Here is a 15067-nt window from a genome sequence, read left to right as displayed (position 1 = left end):
ATTTAGGGCAGTTCACCGATTTTGTCTTAATTCTATGGATAAAAAGAAACAGGTTGGCTTTATTTATACTCATTTTTCTAAGGTGAATCATGATAATAAATTCCAAAAAATTGGTTTATGTAGAAATATTCTCAGATGGTTCTCATCCTACATAAAAAATAGTCATGCTGTTGCCCTAAAAAGATACATGTCACAGATAATTAGTATCCCCTCGGGAGTAATTCAAGGTTTCCGTTTAGGGCCCCTGATCTTTACTTTGTACTTTCATGACATCAAACATGTCATCAGTCCTTCTGATTTTATTCTTTACGCTGATGATATCAAAATATACCATTGCATATGCTCAGTAGATGATTGCAAAAAAATTCTAAGAGGTTATTATTTAAAGTTATGAATTTACCATTGAATATCAATTATTTCTAAACATAAATAAATGTAATGCGATAGAATTTTCACGTCAAAATCACCCAATCATCCATACTTACCACCTGAACCTCATTCCTCTTCAACGAGTTGAAAAAATGAGAGACCTTGGAGTATTAGTTGACTCTAAATTCCTATTTAAATGTCATATTTAACACATCTTACAAAAAGCCCACTTACAAATGGCCTTCATTCTACGCATCACGAAACCATTCAATAAACCTTTTACACTTGAACAACTATATATGGTATACATAAGATCTCATTTCGAGTTTGCATCGGTCATCTGGAATCCTCGGACCCAATACTAGATCGAATACCTTATTTTACATACAACATTTACAATCAAGGTACGCCCAAAACTTTTTACTCGGACGTATCTGCACTTATACCCTAAGAGATATTAATATTTTCCTCTGTACGCTAAAAACTTTAAAAAAATTAACCTTACAATTTACCTAAATCCAAACGATTATTTTTATTGTTCGTCTATTATTTTTTCAATTTTTTTTTTAACCAATAACTTTAAATATCTACTTTCTTCCTAACCTGTAACAATAAAAAGATTGTAAATGGAAATTAATTGGTTTTTTTATATTCAACTTAAATGTAAAATTAATTCACATTTACAAGTCTGTTTCCTAAATAAACAAAAAAAATAAACCTGTATAGTGATTTATACTTGTGTAGAACCACCTGCATTAGATGTTAAATTATTTTTATTTGTCTTTGAAACCACAGATGTCGCTATTTTATCACGGAGTTCATTAAAATATTTTCTAGAAGCCGTAGAAAATAGATCTACCAAAATACATAAAACTTAAACATATGCACAGTTAGTGTGATTTTCTACAATAGTATGAATAGAATTATCGATATGCTAGGTAAACAATAATCAACAAAAAATACCAAACTGCATGCAGGGCTCAACGCCTTCATTTTTCTTCTACTTGAACTACATGTTATGACTATTGCAGACATCTTAAATACAGGCGTGCACTTTTCTGTGTAAATGATTGTTTTTCTCACATATTATTTTTAATTGTATTCGAATTATTTTCGTACATTAAGTAGTGTTCTTGAAGTCATTGACATTATTTGATGTATATATGTAGGGAAATGCGACAGTCGGGCAAAGGAAGTTAGTGAAAGTTCCATTCCATGTGCGTTGTTTTTTCCCAGGAGGTTGTAGCATGTTGTTCCATAGAGCGTTAGCAGCTGAAAAAATGATATATTTTAATAATTAGCGTAAGACCATGTTTCCATTATTTCTATAAAATATCGGTAGCAACAACAGTAAGGATTTATTAGGTACACATTTTTAAGACTCAGCATTATAACATACATACTACCTTTGAACACTTTAAGAATTTAAGCTATAAAAAAAAAGAAATATTTTTGAAAATATATTCTTTATGCGTTTACGATTTGAAAAAAAATCAAGAAATTATTAAAAAAACACGTCTTGTTCTTGTTTCTTCAAATACTACTTAAGACATCCGTGTAGAGATTTTTTTCTCTTTCTTAAGGCCCCGTAGTAAGCGTTCAAAGATGCTTTGAAAGGGAGATATGTAAATACGAATGTTAAAGGGAGCGCGCTAATATTAAAAGAATGATAATAACTAAGCAAAAATGGTGAAAATATTTTTATATATTATTTATAACACTTCTCGTTTTAAATAGAGCAAAAATCTCTCGACAAATGCTTTAGTTTCATTTAAAGATAAACTGCGATTTGATGCCTATAAAATATTAAATAACAGAACACAACGAGTTTTAAATAATTTTCGGAGCTTACTTTCCGATTTTTTTTTATCGAGGGAATTTCATATAATTAGCGTTTCGGCATGACAAGTGTATGGATATTATCTTCGAAAATAACATTTTTTGGAACTTAAAAACTTAAAGGAGTTAACTTGTTATAAATCGGTATATCCGGGGGCTTAAATAAGTCACGCATTATTTTTACTTACTCCTGTGAAATGTAAACTTTGCTCTCTCTCTCTAACAAATCTACTTTTAAAACAATCTATTCTTCTTTTATTAACTAAGGAGCCATAATACATAAGGCCTTGAATTGACTTAAATGTAGATGATTTTTTAATCATAACGAGTAAAATTTATGAAAAACAAACAGAAAAACAACAAATGGGTAATGCAACATATCTTTGTATGCTTTCAAATAAATATAGCAACATTTAGTACTACGCTATTTATTAATTTCTAAAACAAAACCAAAAAGTACGAATTTCATTTATTTTTTAAAAAGCAAACCGTAAAAAGAGTGTAAAAAAATACCTCTTTCAATAAAAATAAATTGTGGCACGATGTATTTATGATTTATGTGTTTGCTTTTCCCACTGTTCACTTCAAATATTTATCAGATTTTCAGTCTTAAGGTATTCTTAAAATAATTCATAATTTGTTCTACGCAAAGGAAAACCCCTTTTGGCACATCATGATTTTTCAAAATATTAAGATGAATATGAATAAATAGTTTTGTACGTATACAAACTCAATTCTTTCAAAAAAAGGCATACAAATACAATATTAAATTGAATCACCGATGCAATATTGGATCTGTATGCCTTCCTCAAAAGAATCGACCCTCCACACAGCATCCCCAAAGAACATAGGCCCTGAGGGAAATTATTTTCTTCAGGGCCTCCTGTGTGGAGTTAATATAAATAAAAAAAAATCGAGTTTGATTACTATTTATTGAAATTCATATTGCGTATGTACGGGCGCAAACAATAATTCATCTAAATGTTATAGAGCATAACTTGCAAAAAGTATTTTTTTCCTAAAATAATTCAATTAGCGCCATCTATGAAATATTTGATGTATACTCTAAGTCAGTGCTCCGCAACCGGTGTGCCGTGGCACACTGGTGTGCCGTAAGCTGGTTACAGGTGTGCCGCGGTCAAATTCAATGTATTTGACATTTTACAATATTTCATTATGTATATAATACACAATGACAAATTATATTTCATAATATTGTCTCTTTTTCAAAATGTATTATAGAATCTTTGGAATATTCTATACTGAAATGGGAACCGAATATGAATCCCTATTGTTTTATACTGAAAATCGTTGGCTATCCCAAGGCAAAGTTTTGGCTAGATTGTTTGAGCTTTGTCATGAGGTGCGTGAGTTTATTTTAAATCAAAATATGCATGAACTGTATCAGCGCCTCAATGATGATTACTGATTGATTGAACTTGCATACATGGCTGATATATTTGAGCATTTGAATGAACTTAAACCAAAGGACCAACCATAGTACAATTGAAAATAAGCAATTAATTGTGGATCTGGCCCAACAACATTTAAGTATGCTTCAGCACAAATTTGATCTGTATTTTTGTTACATTATTACGGAACAATAAGATTGGATTCGAAATCCTTTTGCAACCAATGCAATAATTTTTACGTAAGCACTGCCTCTATATAATTGGAGAGGAATTTACAGATTTATATAATGACATGTCTTAACAACTTCACTTCTCCGAAGTTCCATTAGATGTTTTCTAGATTTAAATTATCCTATACGAATATCCTCGCATTTTCGACACAGCAATCTTAGCATGACTTCCATTTTCAACGACATATTTAAGTGAACAAAGTTTTCAACGTTTGTATTAATTAAAAATGATGCGGTCATGCTTAAATATCGTGTTGTCAAAAATCAAGACGAATATAAAACTTTTGTGTTCATTGAAATGTGCAGGTATCACATTAATTGATTATTATTTTATAATAATTATTAAATAATTAATTAATATTTTATAGTTATATGTATGTATACAATATAATTCAAATAAAAAAAAACAAAAAAAAAATGTGTATTAATTTAATACCTATATATTTTAGCTTTTGGTGTGCCGCGGAATTCCAGGAAGAATTTTAGTGTGACTTAGGTGAGAAAAGGTTGCGGAGCACTGCTCTAAGTAACGGTGCCTAAATATATACAGTGTGTCCGGGGTGAAAGTGCAGTAACTTCGGGAGGTGATTCTACGTGATGGTAGAAGTAAAAAAGATAAATAACTTTTTTTTTAAATTTCACCTTTTAGATGTACTTTTCAGCTACAAACGAAAAATTGCGCCGGCGTGTGCGTACTGCATTATTATTGCTTTTGGATCATTTGAAATCGACCGGCCGATCCTATAACTAACACCCGCTACCCACCTTCCCGCTGCTTAAAGCTGGTAACAGCTTAGCTATGATTTGTTTACTTTAAATAAATATTATAAACAAATACCTCACATGTACTCACTATATATGTGGGTTACATAACTCGATAATGGGTTAGAGGGCCTGAAGGCCTGACACAGCGAATTTATCAGGAAAGTTTGTACCTCCACTAAAGATTTTTAGAAGGTATGTCTTTTTGTATGGAAAAAAAATTTGGAATTTCGGAAAAAGTTATTTGTCTTTTTTGCTCCTACCATCATGTAGAATCACCTCCCGAAGTTACTGCACTTTGACCCCGGACACCCTGTATACCATGCTGGTCTCATCGGGGTCATACTATTTTATTTTATTTTGTTTTGATCATTTCTAAGTAAGCAAAGTAAAAAATATAGTTTTTCTTACCCCAAGCCATTCCCTTTTGACTAAAATGAAAACAATCGGCAGAAAGCAGTGAGAAGTCTGTTAGCCCATTAGGTTTGTGAGGTAAAGTGAGGTCAATATCAAATGGCTGTAGGACTACGGTAAAGTCTTCTTTATCGTGGAGTTCTGGGGCGTTTTCCATCTGTAACAAAATACACTTTATTTTATGCCGCTGATAGATCTATTGCAACCAGTGGCGGTTCATGCAATGAGGCAAGGGACTGTGCCTCTTTTAAAAAAGTAGATGAAAAGTGAGAAATAGATGCACGTATCCATCCAAAATTTGAAATAACTTCAACATAAACACAGTGAATTTATAAATTGTATATACCTTTAGGTTATTTCAATTTAAATACTACCCAATTTTTGAATTTCTCTAGTACTGGAACTCATCATACGAATAGCAATACCAGCTACTACACAAATTAATACAATAACACGCTAGTGAGACAGAGATAGGGAGGTGGCGAAGTCACATGGAATGGAAGTTGACATGGTCGCCCGTCGTTTAGTTTGAGGCGCGCCTCAAACAACGAACGCTTCTGGACTAGAACTGAACATTTACGACTAGCTCTAGTGACAGATTTGTTTCGTTTTGTGATATGTGATAATGTACGCAGTGGTACTTAATAATATACATTTTATGGTCTTTCTTGTGTTTATGTATCTAGTAATAAAGTTGATCACGTTTGCACATTTGTATTATTATAATTATGAATTAGGTATTCAGAGTAATTTTTAGGTACCTATATGTTCAAAATGTTTTTGCCTCCTCATTTTACCCTACTAACTGCTACTGATTGAAACCTTTATCATGAACAACCATGGGCGCCCGCAGAAAATTTTCTAGAGTTGGGCAAAATATTTTTAGTAATGTTTTAATGTAGTTTTAATTTACTGTAGCGTATTCGTATGGTGAACGAACGGACAAAACACTGTAGTAATGAAGGGTATACTGTAGCAAAAAAAAATTATTAACACAATATATTAATATGTATTTAACAAAAAATATTACAAAATAAATTTAAAATATAATTTATTCTTTAAACAAGAAATGGAGTCGTCTGTTATCGCTACCAAACATATCTACAATTTTATTCATAAAGTCTTTTTTGTTGCAGTTCACTTTGACTCGGTGTACGCTTAACATGCACAATCCAGACAGACGTTCATCTGACATTGTGGATCTTAGCCATGTGTTTACACGAAGTAATGTGCTGAACGATCGCTCCACCGTACATGTTGTTGCCGGTAATGTTAGCAAAACTAGCAAGGCATACCTGACACTCGGATAAAACTTTGTGAAAAAAAGTTGATGAAATCTTGGATATTTTTGTATTCTTGCTTTTTACAAAAATCAAACCAGCTCAAGGCTTCAGTTTCAAAATTATCAATGTGGTATACCTGATTAATAATAGACATTATCTCCTTAAACTATTGACGATTCAGTTCGCATAATTTTGAAGGATGTACGAGTAGCAACGCTAAGTTAAATTGTTCACTGTTGGCTTCACAAAATCGACTATTCATTGAGTTAATTAGAGAATCTATGTATGGAATGTAAATTTTTTGTCTTGGAATAATCAGTTCTATCTATTTAAAATATCCCTGAAAAAATTATCGGAATCACCTCGGTGAAGTTTTACTACAGGTTTTGAACTTGCAGTTGGACTTCTGGAAGATCAACTTGAACAGCCTGAGTAACTGGTTCCAGTATGACAGAGTACTGCGAAATAATACACCTAACCAATATGGCTTTAGAACTAAACTAGGTACTGATGATGCTTTATTTAATTTAACCAAAAACATTTATTCTAACCTGGACTCAAACATCAAAACTTTAACCATTTTTTTAGATTTAAAGAAAGCCTTTGACACAGTCAACCATAGAACTCTCTTAAAGAAAATATCCAACATTGGAATTCAACACAAATGTCTCATGCTTGTGATGAAAGGCTTTAAATCACAGTGAGAGAAAAACAGATAAACCATAGCTGCAAGAAAATATGCAAATTATTTATGAAAACGGACATGCTAACGACATCTGGCGGAGAAAGAATTGATCCAGCTTGCTTGCGGTAGGCTCCTGTAATAGTTGAAATTATATCGAGGTTCTAAGACGAAAGCAGAGAGGTCGTAAAATCGTCTAGGACTAGACAGGGCTTCCCCTTTTCTAGGCCTAAAAATAAACAATGAAGGTTGTCAACCAATAGATCTAAACAAAGAGCTATAAAAATTTTGAGTAACCAATCAGTGAACGAAGGGGGGTGTGTCTACGAAAGACAAAGGATTGAACCTTGGACCCGACATTAAAAAAGATAATTAATTGCATTTCCGTTCCCACAAAAATTAGAGGTGAACGCACTATGGCATAAACACTGACGTTCAAGGCGACAAACTCTAGGAAATGTTTACAATAACCGAGACATTTAGGTGATGGCGAACCGTTGAAATCGAGTGCTTTGAAGATTTTACAAATTGAAAAACACACGCACGAAAATGCAATGGAAAATTTATAAACGTGATAGTATAAAAAAGGGGCGGGAAAAGCGAAGGAAAGTTACTGGCGGAATTTCAACTGTAGTGCAATTATTTATGATAGAAGGAGGGTGTCATGTTCGATAAAAATCGTACTAAAGAGAGGAGTGAGTGTTGGAAACAATGGAAATTAATCGTTATCAATTTAAGATGAAACGGACATATTGGTAAATCAATTTTGAATGAAAATCTCGCAAAAAAAATAGACATTTTAGAAAATTGCGGCGACCGAATGGAAGGATAATACAGAGATTTTAGCTGCTACGAAGGTTCTAGGGACGTGAAAATTGAGTATTAGAAGAAGACAGTAAAATTAAACATATATCGATAGATTAGATTCAGGAAAAGTAGACATTTTCATGATTATTAGGTTAGATATATATTAGAGTTACCCAATATTACGGAGGGATCGAACCAAGATAAAAGGTTGGCGGTCTCATGTATATTTTGAAGAATAAACAATCGAAATCCGAACATGATTTTTATTTACGTTAAGGTAATAAACGATTGGAAAAGCGATTAACTTTAACGTTGGTCTTATGAAGTATTTAGATTAGTCAAAAGAGATAAAAATTAATAGGTTTGAAATTAAACTAAATTTACGAGTCTGGTACCAAAATTTTAAACGTAAACAGGTGTCCAGACATATAATTTATGTGAAATCTTGTAAGTGAGGGATGGAGGATGGGGCGGAGATTGGGTCAGGCAATAAAAATGACAGATATCCCAGAGTCTAATTAGGTATATCTCCCATAGAAGTGTGGAAAATTATATATTAATTAATAATAGATGAAGTATGAAATTTTCCTGGAGACCACACACATCGGGAAAAGTGGAGAAAAGATGAAAGAAAGGGTAAAGAACGGAGATAAAGAATAATCCAAGTGGAGAAAAGTGATACAATTCAAATTTATCCGTGAAATAAATAAATACGACTTGGAAAATAACTAGTTAAAGAGTTATGAGAAATGACATAAGAATAAAGAAGAAAATTGTGCAAGAAAACGTCGCGGATAAAAGAAAATCCAAAAGATAAGGAAAAATTCAAATCTGCGGCATTAAGAGAGAAAGTACTGGTGAAAATGGAAAAGCTCATATAGGTGACAATAAAATTGAGTAGAATTTAGATAAATCGAAATTCTAAACTGCATAGTAGGGATTTCAACATGGATTTAGGTATTTTTCACACGAGATGCGTAAAATTGAGATGTATATATATATTATTGAGGACGGACCTATCGCAAATTGAGAAAAAAAAGGAACACAAAATCATGAGAATTTAACTACATTTTGTATGAACACAGGACAAAGGAAGCTTGGGCGATTAACACAGACTTACCCAATTCGGACCCTATCGACTTAGATTTGTGAGATAAAAACTAACTACCGCCCAGAGCCGGAAAGCAGAATATCTTATGGGAGCACATTCGATATTGATGGAAGGGGTGTTTGGATTTACGAGTTGATAGGAGATAGAATTAAGCATCAAGAGACATTCAGATACGTCTTTTGGAACCTGAGAGGGGTATAAAAGATGGAACTCATCAGTCAGGAGGCAGTCGCGCCGAGGGTTTGAAAAGTTGTTACATGGCAGTACTACGTCTATTGGTAAAATTCTAGTGAAATAATCTAAGTGTTAAATTCTGAACAAGTACCTGGACTTAGAAAGTTTTGTAAGAAGTCTTAAATTCAGTTTCTAAATTCTGAAAACCCCACCAGTGAAGTTTTGTTAGATCAGTTTAATTTGGTTAAACAGTGGAAATAAATATAATTTAAACTCAGTGCTTAAAAGTGTTAAGTGAAGTGCAAAAAGTGAATTGTGAATTAATTAAAAATTTAAAAATAATTATTTCATTCAAAGTGAAAACATTCAAATTAAATTTAAGAGTTTGTTATCGTTAATCTAAAGTGAACGTGATCGCGTATTGATATTTAAAAATAGATTATAATTTAACGTCAATTTGGTTAAAAAATAATAATAATAGTAATAAATACTTCATCTTAGGTTAAAAGAAACACAAAAACAAAAAAAAAGGATTCGATAATAATAAACGTTTAAACCTTTGTTCTAAAATTAATAGTAAGAGGAAAAAATTTTAATTTATTAAGAAGTTAATTAAAAGTTTGCACAATTCGGAATAAATTTTCTTATCAATTTATATAAAAAGAAATTTAGAATTAATAAATTGTTCAATTAAAATCCATCGTGCGTATAGCGACAGTGTTAAAAGTGTTTGTCGTTTTAACCGGAATTTTAATCATCAGTCTATCATTTCGAAAAAGAATTTGAAACAGCTATCATTCAAAAGCCTAAACTAGAAAGGTGTTATTAAATCAACGGGTTTTCTGAATTAGGATTTCGTTCGGAAGAAAAATTAAATATCAGCTAATTTATACGATTCAAGCGAGAATAAAATATTAAATAGGAATAAATAGTCGAAAAGATTTATTTTGAAATTAGTTGAAAAATACAATTAATTAGGTAGGATTTCTTCATCAAGGTTGTTGTGTACTACCCGACCGGAAATACCTTGACGTGGGTGAGTTTTCCTTTTATAAATAATTTTCAGGTCCCAGGAGACACAGAAGGGCTGTGAAGTGGAAGTATATCAATTGAATATTAAATTAAAACAACAAAACAAAGAATTACACATTAATATATGTATATTGTATATTTGTATATATATTTATAAATATAAAATAAAATATTGTATATAAAGAATATATATATGAGTAATGTAATTATATATATGTATTTTATTTATTAATCGAAACATCGAAATGGTAGCGATTTTTAATACCTACCCGAGGACATATCTATATTATTGGAAAAGAAAATATGTATTTATTAATATTCCAGACTATGTAGAATCATATATTTTATATTTATTTATTAATATATGTACTCTTTTTTAACATATTTTGACAATAGAGATATGTGTACATATATATATATTTATATTATTTTCACTTAACTTCTAGTAAATTTACTAAATTCGGAAAATGAAATATATAGTTTAACTTCAATAAAGGATTTAAAAATATTTTAATTAATAGTGCACAATAAAAGTTAAGAGGCACAAATGACTTCTAAGGAATTTTAAAATAAACAAATCTCACATTTAGGTTAGTGTGTCAGGAGATGTTTATATTATTTGTTTACAAAACAAAGGATCACTGGAGAATTGGGTCAACCGCATAGTTTGAAAACGACCTTGGCCATAATTAGTTAGTCACAAAGGATTTTATTAATTACCCGAAACAGCTGGAAGATGCGTGTTCTCAAATACTTATCAATCACAAACGACAATTGAAAAATCACGGGTTAGCCAGATTTATATCGAAATATTACATGAAACATTTAAATATCATTGATTAGATAGTCGCATAGATTTTTATTAGTTATCTGAACCAGCTGGAAGCTGCGTGCGCTCAAATACCTATCAATCACAAACGACAATTGAAAAATCACGGGTTAGGAAGATTTATATCGAATAATTATACGAAACATTTGAATTTTATTGATTGGGTGCTCATACAAAACCCCATCAGTTGCCTGAGATATTTGAGGGTCGAGTACTCTCTAATGTGGCAATCAACCACTTGAAACAATTGGAAAATCACGGGATAGGATGAACAAAAATTAATGTTGAACCCTGGAGGTAAAATTTAAAACAAATACAGTTCATCAATAGGAGGCAGTGGTCGCTCCTATAACAAGACCATTAACCAAATCCAATAGAGATGGCGATTCTCTTAAATAAAAACGTCAAAACCAAACAAACAAAAGCCTGGAGTTCGATAGCTCTCCAAAACAAACTATCAAATATGATCTTATTTTACTAGTATTTATTAGTATCACCTTATTAGTACGTATATATTCGGTTACCAGACCTAGAGCTTCGCAGAGTTCTTGGCGCGAGATCCGAGCTCGGGATGCGAGGTAGATAGCCTCGTATTGCGAGTTATAAGCCTTTCCCAAACTGTATGTATACATATATTTATTCGTATGTACTGTTTACTGGAGGATGCGGACCTGCATACAGCTTGCATTTTAGGTCTAATAGACCACTATCGCATCTTCTCTTAAACGTGGAATGAGGATTCACGACCCGTAAGTCCACACCAACCGTGAGTATATGATTGTATATAGGACGAAACCGGTTCGCCCTAAGTAAATTGTAGTCCAAGGAGGGGTCGGAATTTGGGGGTATCGAGACCCGAGGGGAAACTTGAAGGCTGCACATGATGACGTGGGAGGCTTTTTGGGACGAGATAACTTAGGTATCAATCAAAGAGCCGTGTCAAAGGATTGTGCAAATTTCTTGTTGACTCACGATCATCTCGTTTACTTGCAGGAGGATTTGGAGCCAAATTATGCCAGCAAATGGGCTATTCCGAGTTCGTCAAATATGCAATTAACTAATTACATTAACCTACTAAATCAATCTTTACATGTACCTTATAGCAGCAGAATCATAAAGGAGTGGCGCCCCACAGACACAAGAGTTTACCAAAATCAAATTTACTAACAATTAACCATTTGAGTTATATCAAATTACCTGTCCAAATAAACATGTATAATATCTTTTAGCAGCGTTTAACTACGATTTTGTTAGGGTGCAGGGAATCAGAATAATTACAATAGGAAAGTTAGCTCATTCAGGGAATTCATTTAAGTCTAGGTTTGCAAAGGAAAAACCAATTAAATTGTGAAACTCAACACCTCGATCAGAACCAAGGGGGTTACCACAAAATGAAGGTAATTAAAATCCTATATCATAAATCAAAAAATTACACAACGTTTGATGGAATTTAATTACAATATAAATACGAAAATTATTTGCGTTCAAGTTCGTAAATAACGTATTAATTAGTTGAGTACATATGTCTATGAAGATATATAGTACAAGAGAGCTTTAAGTAGCTTTCTGTAGATATCAAAGAAAAGGGTCCAATTTTCATGGAGGCTTATGTGTTGTAGGGGAGGAATTTTCCATCCCTGCGAACACATATGCAAAGCCTTAGAAAAAAAAATTAAACATCGATCATAGCCAAGAGAGAAGAAAATTCTATATTGTTTTAAACAAAAAAAAAAAAAAAAAAGAAATATTTAAAATTACTCTCACACCCAAAAAGGTGAAACATTACAACTGCATAGCCGTGTCCAGGAGGTTCAGGTTTTATAAGTTTTGAGAGAAAAAAAACAAAGTTATTGGTCAACCTATTGCAAAAACGGAGAAAATAATAATAATAAATAGAACGAAATTAATTAAAGAGTTAACAAAACAAAAAAAAAAAATTATCAGAAAAGTGCGACATTACATAAATATACAGTGAAATTTAAAAATAAATAGATTAACGTAAACAAACAATAAATCCAAAAAGAAAGTGTTAACGAATAAATCTTATAATACAAAAAGTGTCCTTATAAATAAAAATGTGTTAATTCAAATGACCGTGAACTTTAGAGTCAATAAAAATACCTTTCATACGATAATATAAACAATATGAAAGAAGTAGGTTAATGATGTCATTCACTCGAGAGGAATGCGTTCCGTAAACAAAAACATTGTTTATGTTTTGGGTTCATCGAACAAATCGGAATGTTGATATAAAGCAAGTTTAATAAACAGACAAACCCGAAAAACATCGAACTTATTGGGACATCAAAGAACATCTAAAAATTGATAAGATAAACATCGAGATTTTAAAAAGTCGGAAACATCGTTGAATAATACGTATCACTCCGAGGAACAAAAAATTAAATAACAAACGTCGAGATTAAATAAACAATGACACAAAACGAGATAGCTGGAACAAATATAACATAAACATTGCATTTGGATATCGTGAAGTATTAACGTAAACAATTATTGTTTATCTTATATCCGACCAGCGGCGGGCCGTGGTACTTAACAAATTATTCACAAAGTCAGGAAAAGAAATTATTATTTCATCGCTAGACATTCGACAGAATTATGAGGAGGATAGAAAGGTTTAGAGAAATTAAATTGATTAATGTTTTACAACACCCAATGTACCTTACTAGATATCATTGGTTTTGCAAAAATAATGATTACGGAAAATATAAAATTGATTAATATCAATTGATTAACAAAAAAAAATATATATATATTTTTTTGATTAACATCAATATCATTATAAAACAAAAGAAAAACAATTATTTTGATATGTTGGGGTGTAATCTATTAGGATCATGTTATAACATAATAAATAGCGGAAATATTACACCCATATCATGTGATAGATAGATCTATAATAACAATAATATCAAAATAGAAAAGTGTAATTGTATTACATCATAGTTAATCATTAGGACCACGTGTTAGATTCAAATGGTCGCGCTACGTGCCGCCAATGTAGATACTTGTTGTCAGGATCACAAATCTCGATAATCGGCAGAGACATTAATGAGGGTGAAACATTTGATGTTTTGTTTTGTGAGGTAAGATTAATCTTACATAATATAATTTACCATCTAAACGGGTAAGTTGAAATAACGTAAGATTTACTCATGATAATTTTGTTGACATTCGGATCAGGTTGTTGACTATTAAAACATATTTTAAGACACAGAGAACTCAGTCAATGGATTCGATAAAGAATTCAAGTATAGGCCAAACAAATAAACGTTGTTTTGAAAAGACAAAGTGTTAGTTGAGAATTCGAGTTTCAATTTCAAAGAAAAAAAAAAACAATTCAGAGTTGGCTCGAGATTTTAATGTCGTTGACGAATGTTTATGATGAGATATATATATGTGTATATATATACCTATTTAGAGGAAACATCTGAAATAGGTATTATAAAAATCATGTTAGGTATTTCAAAAAAAATCATAATAGAATTTGCAAATTTTGCAAATTGAATATAGATTTGAACTCAACAATAAATAAATATGGCAGAGAAAAGAAAACTCGATGACGCGAAGGTAAGCACCGAGACAGTTCCTATAGTTGATGAACTAAGAGAAATATTCAAACGATCGCGAAAAAGTTCGTTACAAGTCGAGAATTTGAAGGCACCTGAAAATATGGGTCAGTCAGAGGGGGAGGCTAGAACATATTCGGATATCAAACAAGACGAGGGTATACAAGAGAGTGATGTGAAAATCATAAACGAACTTGAAATTTTACAGGAACAGCCAGGTGACAAAACACAGAAAAAAATCTAGAAAAACAAAAAAAAAAACAAAAAAAATAAGAAAAACGAGAAAATTAGAAAAAAAAGATATAAAGAATAAGAAAGGCAACATATATATAAATAATTAAGGAAGTTAAAATAGGAATATTAAGGTTGTCGCTTAGTAAGAAAAAAATATAGATACATAAGCCGGTAACACTCGGAAGAGCTAAGAAAATGGCGGGAAAACGTGGAATGGGGAGGCAAACAGAAGCTTTAGTGACGGCAATCGAGGAAAATGCTACAGCTGGGACGTCAGCAGTGAACATCGGAGATATTACTAC

General features: G+C 31.8%; 1 protein-coding gene across 1 annotated transcript in view; it reads right to left on the bottom strand.

The window, feature by feature from the left end:
* Positions 1-1489: 1489 nt before the first annotated feature.
* The window catches only part of LOC149423050 (phospholipase B1, membrane-associated-like), a 34476-nt gene continuing 20898 nt past the window's right edge, over positions 1490-15067 (bottom strand). Inside the window, exons 7-8 of the mRNA XM_089633039.1 lie at positions 5024-5183; positions 1490-1641 (exon numbers count right to left, since the gene is read on the bottom strand). Coding sequence (XP_089489165.1) covers positions 1490-1641; positions 5024-5183 — 312 coding nt within the window. The remainder of the gene's footprint in view (positions 1642-5023; positions 5184-15067) is intronic.

The sequence above is a fragment of the Hesperophylax consimilis genome, chromosome 6 (assembly GCF_061612785.1).
Source record: "Hesperophylax consimilis isolate HC1 chromosome 6, BYU_Hcon_1.0, whole genome shotgun sequence".
In the NCBI taxonomy this organism is placed as follows: domain Eukaryota; kingdom Metazoa; phylum Arthropoda; class Insecta; order Trichoptera; family Limnephilidae; genus Hesperophylax; species Hesperophylax consimilis.
Note: the sequence above shows the minus strand (reverse complement) of the source record. Positions and strands in the feature narration are given on the sequence as shown.